The 12,236-nt window shown below is 45.9% G+C and overlaps 1 protein-coding gene across 9 annotated transcripts in view; it reads right to left on the minus strand.

Annotated features, from left to right (window-relative positions):
• The window catches only part of NRG1 (neuregulin 1), a 747,298-nt gene that overhangs the window by 160,519 nt on the left and 574,543 nt on the right, over window positions 1–12,236 (minus strand). For 4 of the 9 annotated variants that reach the window (XM_074953643.1, XM_074953640.1, XM_074953646.1 and 1 more), the window contains 2 exons: window positions 8,162–8,212; window positions 4,239–4,289 (listed from right to left, as the gene is read on the minus strand). The exons of 3 other annotated variants lie outside the window; for them this stretch is intronic. In XM_074953643.1, coding sequence (XP_074809744.1) covers window positions 4,239–4,289; window positions 8,162–8,212 — 102 coding nt within the window. The remainder of the gene's footprint in view (window positions 1–4,238; window positions 4,290–8,161; window positions 8,213–12,236) is intronic. 2 more of the 9 variants (XM_074953635.1, XM_074953641.1) reach the window with 2 other exon arrangements.

Raw genomic sequence — 12,236 nt, forward strand, 5'->3', positions numbered from 1 at the left:
GAAACAATATAAACCAAACTGTAAACCCTGTATATGATGGAAACCACTTCAAGCCACGGGGTGCAGCTGCAGCCTCAGCACCAGCACTTATGGCGAGAGCTGCATTGCTGCCAGATCCTTTCTCCAGGTTGGAGGTGGCGGATTTCACCTTTCTAACCCCCCTCACACTGCATCCACCTAGAGCCCAAATACTCTGCCTTCTCACACATTGCATGGGTTTGGTCTTTAATGAATGATAAGGCTAGAGTTTATTCCAAAAAGGCGTGGGGTTTTCCTCTCTCTTTTTTTATTTTTCAAGAATAAAGATGGTCAAACACCCGGTTAAGTAGCTCACATGGGTTTTCTGAACCAGGACTTCCCGAACAGGACTGTCGAGGATCTATTTTAGGAAAAATAAAGTTGGGGCTTTTGTGGAATCAAGGCCATATGGAAATAATTCCACTGCATAAGTACAGGCGTCCCTGTGAGTGAGGAATCCTCATTATTCAGCAGTACCCTTTCAGACAAATATTCTCCCCTGAGGTTTCGATCTTTCCTTTGACTCTCTTACAGGTTTTGACTCTTTTCAAGTCCAACGTTTCCCACTGCTATTGCTCATTAGTTTGAACTAGTTTTACCCCTAGAACATCAAGGATGGCACTTGTTCTGTGTGGAAGAATGAAAAAGAGAAAACTCCTCTTCAGTTTCTTCTCCTTCTCCCAACCAACAGGCGCCCTGGCTTCATGACAGCCACCACACCCTCCCACTGTCTCTCCACAACACTTCAAGGCCCCTCACATTTCCATAAACCCTTGGACAACTCCCTGCCACCCTCATGAAGCAGAACCACCTAAGCCCTTCCCAGGTCTGATTTTCCTCTCCCCTCAGCCGCAAGCCCATCTGACTCTTCTGTCCTGCAAACAGTTCCCCCACGCTGATCCCGGCTGAGATCCCAACATGACTAGCTTCCCCTTCTTGATCCCAGCCTCTGGATTACCAGCAGGTCAAAAGTGCTCGGAAACTCTTCCTTGTGCTAATACAGCATACACAGAAACAGTGCCCAGCAAAACACTCTGTGGAACATCCGTTACACAGAGATCACCCACCCACTTCTCCCCATGCAGAGAGTTTGCTGCAGAGCTCCTTCCTGTGCAAGGTTCTGATTATGACTGGTACTCCACTAATTGTCCGATGCATTATCATTGCACATGGTCACTTTAGAATCTCACCACATTATAATTTTACAAGCAAGAATACATCTTTAGGGACACTTTGTAAAATAAGAGCAAGGCCATGCAACACAATATTTGACTGTCATGGCGATGAAGCAGTGCATTTTTACAGCAATTCTCTTAACACTGCAAAGCCAACCAAATTTTCCTTTCTGGTCTTAAGCATGCAGTTAACTAAAAGCACGTGATACCAAGGCACTGAGTTGTCTTGAGGGTAAAGTTTCAGAATTACTTCTCCCTTACCAGCATCATACAGAAAAGAGCTATAGGTTGTGAGGGATTTGTTTCAGGTCACTGCAGCCCTAAAAACAGAAGAAAAATGACTTCCATTCCCTAACTGCTCAGATGACCTCAGCAGCCCTTGCTAATGATAGTGCAAAGGGCTCCAGTTACTAGTGATTTGCTCACTTAGCTCATCCAATCCTGCAGCGGAAATTCTATCACACAGAACTACAGTGACAAGAAAAATAAAAGCTATAATTTAGTTTTCAGTATTGAATAATAAAAAATAAACTTAATGGATACTATCCTGCAAGTGTAATTTACTTTGAATTTGGAAAACAAACCACCTGACAGCACTATCACTGGTAAGTTAGTATCATCCATAGATCCTTGCATGATGAAAGAAGATATGAACAGGCTTTGACCTGAATTCTTTTCTACTGATCCAGATGAATTGTTGGATAATTACAAGCACCAATACCTACATTTTAAAAGGGACTAGTGATTTTGAGGAGGGCACCTCAATTTTTGGGTGCCAAACTTGACACACCTTAAAGGGACATGATCTTAGAAAGTGGTGAGCACCTGCCCACTGAAAACCAGGCACCCTTAAGATGTTTCAAGTTGGGTCCCTGCAAAAATGAGGCACCTAAAATCTTGCGCATACAGACTAACACGGCTGTTACTCTGAAACCTAAATCACTGGTCACTTAAGAAAATTTAGGCCAGGGCAATGTTCTGAGATTCTTTCTTGTGTTTGGCTGATGGCGACACTGCTGGTATGTTTTCTGAAACAACATCAGTGACAAAGCCCTGGCTGGGATGATTTAACTGGGAATTGGTCCTGCTTCGAGCAGGGGGTTGGACTAGATGACCTTCTGGGGTCCCTTCCAACCCTGATATTCTATGATTCTATGATCTAATCTTCTCAATGTGGTGGAAGGAAAGAGTTTATTTTACCTCCTGTGGCTGTTACAAGATTCAAAACAACTACTGTGAAATGGGCATGACCCAGTCAAATCAGGAAAAAACCCTAAACAACTTCATACCATATATGGGGGCCTAAACGTCAAACATCTCGCCTTGCCATGCCTTGTGTGTCAGTGTCTACCCATGTGCAAAACGAACGTAAAACACGACCATTCTGCTTTGGGAGCGTTTTTTCTACCCGAGGGGCAAGGCTGTAGGGTCTACTTGTGCTCTCTCAACAGTTTTCCTGTTTAATTCTACTGACTTGAATGGAGTGACTCCTCATTTACATCAGTGTGAGAGCAGAATTAGGTTGCGGAAGTCTAAGACGCTATTTTAAATACCCAGTCCTGAGGATGCCTTTCAGGTGGGTTGTCTTTTTGCCCTGCTATTATGCCTCAAAAAGGTAAGATTCCATTTATTACTCTGACCTTGCAGGCTGAAAGATTTTTGCCAGCCCCTAATTTCTTATTTTCCCTCGACACACAGTTAAAAGCACCAATCAATCCAATAGCTAGAAAAAAATCTGCAGGCATTAATCTTATTTCTCATTTTAAGTACGGAGAATATTCTGAGTTCCACGTCCAGGCATTTGGCTTTGACAATGCCATATTATGCTCCTACAGTAGCTATTAAACATGAACTAAGGGCATCTATATATAGTTTGCTATACCGTGCAGAATACATTTTATAGAAACACTTGAACTGTCATGAGGGATCATCAGACCAATGGTCCACTTACCTTGGCAGTAGTCAGTTCCTAGTGGTTCAGAGGAAGATGAGCCCCGCCCCACCAATCGTCCTATCAGTTATACAGTGATGCCTTCCCGATGCTCAAAAGCTAGCTGTTTGGGCCAGGGGTGTCCAGTGGACGTATGGGCTTCTCAACTGTGGCCCTCCAGGGTGCTTGTGGTATGACGATTATGTGCACGTTGTCAGGAATTGAAAAGTGACTCCCTGAGCTGCAACCTACGATGGTCAAACTGAAGGGTCTGAATCAGCCCCATCACGACATGGAGGATGTAGGAGAGCCACTTCCACAGCTGCTTCACACTGCTTCTCCTGCAGCCCCAGGAGCTCTCCTGGGAGCAGTCACAGCAGTTGCTGTCCCTTCCCTGATGCATCTGCTCAGCACCTCCCCCCGGCTGGCTGCCTCTGCACTGCAGAGGAGGGAGAAGAGTAGCTCTTGCTGCTCCATTGTCCACGTTGCTGCCGGAGCCCCACGAAGAGCAGGGTAGGAGCTCAGCAGGCTCTGCCTGAACCTAACGGAGCACTCAGCAAAAATGTCTCCCCTCCCCCACACAGCCACCCAGGGCAGCCCAGGACAGGGGAAACAGAGAAGAAACGGCGAAGCTTTAACATGAGCCAGCTGACAACAGACTTGGAAGGACCCTCAGGGGCCATGCTCCAGATGGGGGTAGCTGGAGCATAGCACATTCCAGTACCATGTGCTGAGGAAAGGGAGGTAGGAGCCAGAGGGCTTGCTGGGGACTCCCCCACAATGGGGAAATTCCCAGTAGGGGACTTTGGTGGTTTCCTCTCCCTCTGCACTGCCTGAGTATGGCCCCTCGACCTTTCTGAAATAATACGTTTCGCCCTCAGGCTGTAAAGGTTGGACCCTCTCTGGCTCAGGCTCTGAAGCTCAAAGACTGATACAATGGCATTCACGAACACTGACACTTAAAAATATATTGCTAGTCCCAATATGCAAATGGTTGCTCCCTGTCACTTACTGTATCTCTGGGATAACTTCATTATCCACTCATGGAGCTAGAGAGGAAAATGTGTGTCTGGAGAGCTAGTTCTTAAAGACTTGAACTGTTTGTATGTACTTACAGGAGGAGGCATTAGTCCCTTCTGTTGATGCTTGTATCCCAAACACGGGCTCTGCAACACACAGAAGGTAACAACAAGGTCATAAGGAGATAACAAAAAAACCATCACATTGTATTGGAAGATCTTGAACTTATCTTCCCCAGAAAAAAAATAAAGAAAACCACCAAAGGAAAGAAAAAAGAAAAACAACTCCAGAAAGTGAGGCACTTCGAAGTCACTACAGCAAGGGACACACCATGAATAAACAATTAATGCAAAAATGATCCATTGTCCTTGGAGGGAAACATAAGAAAAAATTGGCAGTGATAGGATCAACATTTTCAGCTGCCTGTGACAGAATCAGGGGCCAGCCTCAAAGCAGAGGGCCTGAAAGTGGCCATTCTCTTCTGCGTATTGAGCAAGGAAGTGCCAAGAGCAAGTAACTCTCTAGAACAACACCAAATGGGTCATCAAGGCTACATGTAATAACAGCTGTGCTTAGGGACTGCTGTGACTAAAAAGAGAGCAGCGCCTATGAAAGCCACGAGGTCTGGCCATATCCATAGCCGGAAGGGGGCACGGACACAGACCTGCGCAAGGAGGATATGTTCAAGAACAAAACTGCACGTCATGGCAGCACAATGTGGTAAAAAAGAAAGACTGAAGGAAAGCAGACTTAAGCGGGCAGGAGTGAATCACAATCTGTAGGGCAGGTGAAGCAACCAGTTCTGGGAGACATATAATGATGGGGTAGACTTCAGAAAAATTACTGGAAGCAATTAGTGTACGGAAGCAGGCTAATGGGTCAATCAAACCAGGCCCAGACCTTCTGAGACAAAAGGTACGAGGCCCAAACGCATGCAACAAAACCAGAGGATGCATTTAGGAGTTGCAAAAGATCTACCCATCGAGGGTCTGGCAATATATAGTGTAACACACGAGTATAGTAGTCATATGCAAAGGTGTGCAGGACAGCATCTCAGCTAGAAAGCAACAATACAGAACCCATGCAGAAAGAGGACTTTACTTGTGGTAGCAGTAGAATACCATGCAACCAGTGAGAGGAAGACAGAGCCAAGGAATGCCCAGCATTGAACAACAACGCCAAGAATGTATAGTGAGGTTTTTGATAGACCATTGGGCAGAGGTTAAACACACTGCCATATTCCTAGTAGAGATCACAGGGTCACAGAGTGGGTCACAGTAGGTACACCAGATGAATGGGATATTTGTAGCCCATTGGGGTTCGAGAATAAGGCCCAAAAGGAATAATCATGTAGAGGGAAACCACACCTGAAGTTAAGGTGACTCTGCAAGTTCCTTCAGCTCCAAAGATACAAAAGCAACACTCCTAGGCAACTGGATGGTGGCAGTCTAAACAGAGCACTGTACACTAGTCCATCTCCAATCAACAAAGAAGATCTAATGTGCTCATCTGTATTGCAGGGTGTATGAAATCCCAATTATTCTGAAACAGCTAGAGGATTCTGTAATGATTTACAGAGCAGAAGTAGCATAGATCCAGGATGAACAGCTTTGTGGGTATGTTTGGATGTACAAGAGCTGAATAGAGTCATCCCGACCCATCCCGACTCCATACCAACGTAAGATGATCTCCTATGCTAAGTGGCCAACACTCTATTCAGAATTCTAGAGAGACAGTGGCTGGAAACAGTCCCTTGATAAGTAGTCATCAGATTTATGCACTTTAATACTCCCATTGGTGGAAAGTAGTTTTGATATTTACTATTTGGCATTAAATCTGCAAGTGCAGTATTTTAGCAGCAAATGTCCTTTTGAACACCTCAGAGACCACATCATAGCCTCTGGCCCAGTCACAGCAAAGAGGAGAATATTCCTGTGCAGAAGCAGGCAGTGGGAAGAACACAAGTAGCAAAACCGCAGTTTATGTGAAGAAAGAAGCGCTGTGTACAGGTTTTGTTCTTACCTCACAGGGGGTGAGGAAATGAAAGTGAAGTGCAGGCAAGGGCCAGCATGACACTCCTCTGGACAAAACTGGCTCCAGTGCTTACAGGACCCCTTGCTGTTAACTGTTTGGTCTAACATGTCTCAAGTGAAGCAATACTGACAGCCACACTGAGAACATGAGCGAATCCTGGATCATCTGATGGGCATTTGTTAGACCCCAGTGCCAAGATTTCCCAAGCTACCACACACAGAGATGCATCAAAGGACAGGCTGCAAGCATGCTCAATGCAAATTCTTGTGGTCACACTTTTCTCCTTGATCTAGCCTATAAATGTTGTCATCTCAGACTAAAAGCAGCCTTTGCCATATACTAGGTTTACCATATTTGAACATTCAAAAAAGAGGACACTGCACGGGGGGAGAGGGAGATTTGCTCACGCCCCCCCTACCCCGCCCCAACTCCACCCCTTTCCCACCCTCATTCCAACCCCTTCTCCAAAGTCCCCGCCCCAACTCCGCCCCCTCCCTGTCCCACTGGACCCCTTCCCCAAATCCCCGCACCAGCCCTGCCTCCTCCCCTGAGCGCGCCGCTTTCCTCCCCCTCCCTCGCAGCCGCGCAAAACAGCTGTTTCGGGGCGCAAGTGCTGGGAGCTAGGGGGAAAAAGCAGACACTCTCTCAAGTGATCAACATTCACTTTCTTTCTCAAATAATCAACATTCACTCTCTTTCTTGAATGCTCAACTCTTCTTTGGGGAAAAATAATAATGGCAAAATCCCAGACGTTTTTAGATATTTAAAAATTCCTCCCGGATGGCGATTTAAGAACCAAAAAGCTGGACATGTCCGCGAAAATATGGACATATGGTAACCCTACCAGATACGGCATTCCAGAAGAGCTAGCGAGAGACCACAGTCCCTTTGCCAGCCCGGATCTGTGCAATTTCGCAAATCCGTGGGATGTATGTCTTATCCACCCCAGTCTACAACTTCCTCAGCCAGACATGGTAGGAGAGACATGACCATTTATAAAGTATCACTACAGTGTTATATTGACCATCTACCATACAGGGACCATTTGTAAAGTAACACTAATTTTTAAATTTTTTTTTAAAGAAAGACAGTCCAGCCTGAGTGCCCCTGGAGCCTAGAAACACGCCCCTCATACGCATGGAACACTTAACAGCAGAGCTGTTCAAGGGCAGAATGCTGAGAGGGACACTCACACCAATTGGGCTACACACAGAAAAGTTCAGACCAGACTGAAACAGCCTCAAAGGTAGTAAAAGCACAGACCAAGAATACGACCTGTATTCATGAAACCTGCACAAGGGCAGTACCAGACTGCAGATCCAGTCAGGTTAAGCCACCCATAGGAGAAAGATAAATGAGGTGCTGGTGACGTGATCACACAGGTCGTATGGAATCACTAAGGGACAAGAAAGTGTCACTATGAGCTAGCCGGGAACCTAAGTGGGCCACATAGCCACCGAGGACCCACTCTTACATGAATGTGAGATAATCATCGTGTAGCCTGCAAGGAAACATGAACATATGTGACACTGCCATCCTACAAAATGCACATGCACAGGCAGAGAGTCAGACACAGCTACTTGCCAGTTAGAAAGATTCTGTTATGGACCAAGTGTAAAGATGTGTTCCAGCAGCTGAAGTGTTACTAGCAACCTATAACCCAAGAAGAGGTCAGGTGAGCCGCAGCACACTGAGGGTTGCAGTGAACGACGCAGGACAACGTATACAGCTCAGAGACACTGGAAGTTATGCTTAGCCCCTTCTTTAATTGTTTGCTAAAGAGCAACTCCATGTTAAAGGATTAAAAAGTAGTTCACGCCTATTTTAAAGTCACCAATCCAGGGCCAGTATTCAAGTCACTCTCACTCCCACATAATGGAGCTCTGGCTCCAGGCAAATTGTTATATGCAGAATGAGCTAGAGAGAGCAGACCTAGGTCTGAAGAACTAATTGGAGAGAGACGAGACCACTTAATTTGACTTACGTGAGGAAGTTTTTGCTCCTTCTGTTGATACGGGTGTCTTGCTGGACTGCTCTGTAAAACATAAAAGGTAACAGGAGGTTACAATATGGTTTCAGAAGATCCTGAACTCATCATTCTTAGCACTAAAAGCCAGCTTATCTGTTAAGAAAGGACTGGCTCAAGAAAAAAATTAAAGCTCTAAAAAGCAAGCTCAGACTTCAGCCTCAGGGGGGCAAGGATGCCTACGGCCGTTGACTGTCTACTAGCAAAATAGCTTCCTGGGGGGAAACACAGGATGATCTATGGCTAGAATGACCCTGTTCAAGTCTCTCACTCTCATCTGGGAATAATGGATCCATGGCAACTGAGGAAAAGCACACAAATGGCTGTATTTATGGAGCAGTTCAATGAGTGTATTGAGTCCGTGTGCTTCTAAGCAGTTGGATTTTGCAAAGAAAGATTTCTGGTCATCCTATTTTACTTGTTCATGAATATATCCAATGGTATCCTCCTCTACTTCATGGAAATCTTCTAACTCACATGCACAGCCAGCTCCCACTCATGGTGGAGGCGGAAGACTCTGCTTTGGAAGCCAGCATTCATGCTGCACAAAAGTGGAGTCAAGTTGTTGCTATACAAAAGTCCCAGGGAACGACTGCTCTTGGCATAATGCCATAGGCTGCTCCCACTTCGCTTGTTGATTTAAAAATTGGCGGCAATGGTACATGATAGCACCAGCGCTTAGCTCCTTGCTAAATGATTAGCAGAGTGTCTAATACGTAGATGGATGGCTTTCCGTTAGAGCGGGTTTCTGTGGGGACCCAGAGCACTGAACATCCATATCACAATCTGCTACTGTGTTGTCTGGCTGAGTAGAACGCTCTTCAGCACATGTTCCTGGACTGTACATTTTCTGAAGTTGTCTAGACAGTTATCAAGCACTGAGGTGGTAAAGTTCTTTATTGCTGCACAAGTTACAACTCCATTGGTAGTACAATATCCTCATGCTTGGCTGGAGAACGAGAAGGGTCATGGATGCCACCATTTCAAGAAGTGTCGGGAACATCCTGCTTAGAATTTTAAGCATGAGAGCTTCCAGAAGATCAGACAAAAGGAATACAAAAGAAGAACGCAGAAGACACTTGGGAAAAGAACTCGGATAGCCACTAGCCATAGTATAGTGTTAGATCTTCCTGAACAACTGTGGTCTGCGCCCAACTGTTCAGCCCTGTCACATTGTTCAAAATATTCCAACTCCCTGGAACATTCAGATTGTTCCCATTTTCTGTAGTACTACAAAGATACAGAAATCCCTTATCGAGGCATGAGTTAGTGGAGGGACATCTGTCCGCGATTTTCTTTCAAGGCAAATAAGACTACTAGGTTGTTCTCTGTTCTTGATCCTGAGGTTGCACATGGACATGACCAAGATCAAGAACCAGTCTATGTAATTTCACTCAATGTAGCTACAATCAAAGCTTGATGTAAGGCCTTTGTATTAGGATCTGTTCACCTTTCTGGCCTCCCTTTTTCACTAGCTCTTCTGTTTGGATTTTTTCCCTTGTGGCCCAGTTTCCTTTGGCAAATTTACTGTTTCTCTGGAACACTTGGTCCACGATTATCTCATGATGCTGGAAAAATTGTTATGAAGTGCTCCCCCACTACTCTGCGGTGGGTGCTCTGCAAATGAATAGTGTACATATGCATATAAAATACTAGGGTCAAAATCTTGTCACACAAGGTCATAGCACATGAGGGTGCATGGCTGGGCACCAGTAAGGATCTATGCAGCTTGTCAGAGATGGAGACAGTGCACTGATATATAATTTGAGCTGCCCAAACAATTAACCCTTGTTAAAAATGAGAGGGGACATGGCAGGTCTGGCACTTCAGACATCTCTGCATCAGGCCGTATTGGAGCAACATTTTCTTTTCTTCTTAAAGAAACAGTGTTCCATTCAGTGCCTGTGCTGAGCTGGTGGAGCCTCTCTCATCGTTCTCAATACAGGCTGACCAGTATCAGTCAAAGCTTAGCCCATGTTTCCACAAAGACAGACAGCGAGTTGCATTTGTAGCGGGAGGTATGACCAGAAGCTCGGCACCAACAGGACTTCCAGAAGAACCATATTCAGAAAACAGGTGGCACAGTCACATAGCATCAAGCGCAGTTCGTAACATTAACAGCTGAAGGTGTAAAACACAACAGCCGCTCATTATTGCTTATCGAGGACTGCGTGCTGCACCACGGCTGCGATGCATTCCACTCTGCGCAACACCTGTAGAAAACAGGCTGAGGAGAAAGAGGAAGGAGGCCTGAAGGTGGCCTCCAGCGCTCGCAGAGGCAGAAAAGCCGTAGGTGGTTTTCAGTAGTGGTGTCTTCAGCACTGTGAGGAGCTGGTGATCTGGAGAGTGGCTTCTGGCCCTCTCTTCATCTTCACGTCTTGGTCTCCATCAACAGCAACAATGTGAATAGCCCTGTCCATTCCACACACACACATATTCAGGGGTTCTGCAACAATTTCTGTAGTGGGAGTGCTGAGAGCTATTGAAACAAACTGTAAACCCTGTATATGATGGAAACCAATCCGAGCCAGGGGGTGGGGAAGCACCCCTAGTTCCAGCACCTATGCACATATCCCCTTCCTCTTGGGGCACATCTAAGGTCTGTGAGAGGCGTGGCACTGTCAGGGCTTAAACAAAAGACACAAACTCTTCTCTGAAAATGGAAACATTTGCCTGTTGCTCCTCCACTTCCCTAGGCAAAAACTGCAGAGGGAGAGGCAAGTGAAATGTTGGGTTTTTTTGAGGTAACATGGAAGGAGTTCTCTGTGGCACCTCACTCCCACTGTCCCGGTCCCCCCAGCCAGACCCAGGCTGCGCTCTCTCCCTGGCAGGTGACTGAAGAGAAGGCAAAGACCAGGAAGCGCTCATCAGCACAAACTGCCTGCTGCGTCCTCACTCTGATCCATTGTTCTCATCCATGAAAGCTGTGCCGGGATTGCTGAGAAAGACGGGCTAACCGCTCAGACAACGAGTGCTATGTGAACTCAGCTGAATGGTCCACTTGCTGGAGGCTGACCTGACATGCCACCCTTTCAAATCATTCCCAAAGGTGGGCTGACACCCATTGTGTCCATGCCTTCAAAAGAGCTGGAGGCACAGATTTGACACCACTAAGGGATTATACCTGATCCAGCTGACATTAAACAGATGACCGCACAAACCAGGTCAGCAACGCTCTGCCCTGTGAACCCAGGCCCCTCTGGCACAGTCAGCTAGCCATGCCTGGAGGAGGAGGGGCTTCACAGATAAATGGGGAAACAGACAGGAAGGCAAAGCAAGGAGCAGAGAAATCCACTCCTAAGCAGTGTTCCCCTCAGGGACTCCAAGAAAGAGGAGGATCCCTGGAATAAAAGGCACACCCCGTCTCCCTCACTGGCAAAGGGTCCTGCTGGAGTAGAGGGACTTTCCTCCTCCAGAGCCTGGCAGAGAGATTGTGATGATCCAAAGCTCCAGGAAGGGATCCTAATCATGTTAAGAACAGAGAGTGCCTTTCGCCAGGGATAACTCCTGGTGCCCTCGTCTCATATAGAAGCCACTGGCGCATCTCTGCGCTCCCTTTCTGCAGTGTTTTATGGCGAGTATGCAGTCTATGGAGGAGTTTGGTGAGATACCCATTTATGTTTAGCAATATAGTGTATGTATGAAAATATAATCAGACATGGAGGAATTGCTTTTAGCATGTTTCATTCACTTTCCAAGTGTTGGCTTTCATGTAGCTCCTGTAGAGTACCAAGCAAGATTGTTATTAAACATTTTATTTCAAATGATTAATTAGGGTTATGTTGCTGACATACCAAAAGGACGATCTGTCCATTCATATCTTCATGTTATTTATTTATCATTGAAAAGCTGAGCTAGTTATCCCTATGGGTTTCCCCTCTAGCTCCTTGGAATTGATAGACTGGTCATTTTTATGTGACTCATATTCCTGTAGAAAGTTCCGAACGGAACAGATACCCCTGTAAAAAGAAAAGGCACCTTGTGGCACCTTAGAGACTAACAAATTTATTTGAGCATAAGCTTTCGTGAGCTA

This window comes from Natator depressus, chromosome 5 (assembly GCF_965152275.1).
Source record: "Natator depressus isolate rNatDep1 chromosome 5, rNatDep2.hap1, whole genome shotgun sequence".
Taxonomy (NCBI): domain Eukaryota; kingdom Metazoa; phylum Chordata; order Testudines; family Cheloniidae; genus Natator; species Natator depressus.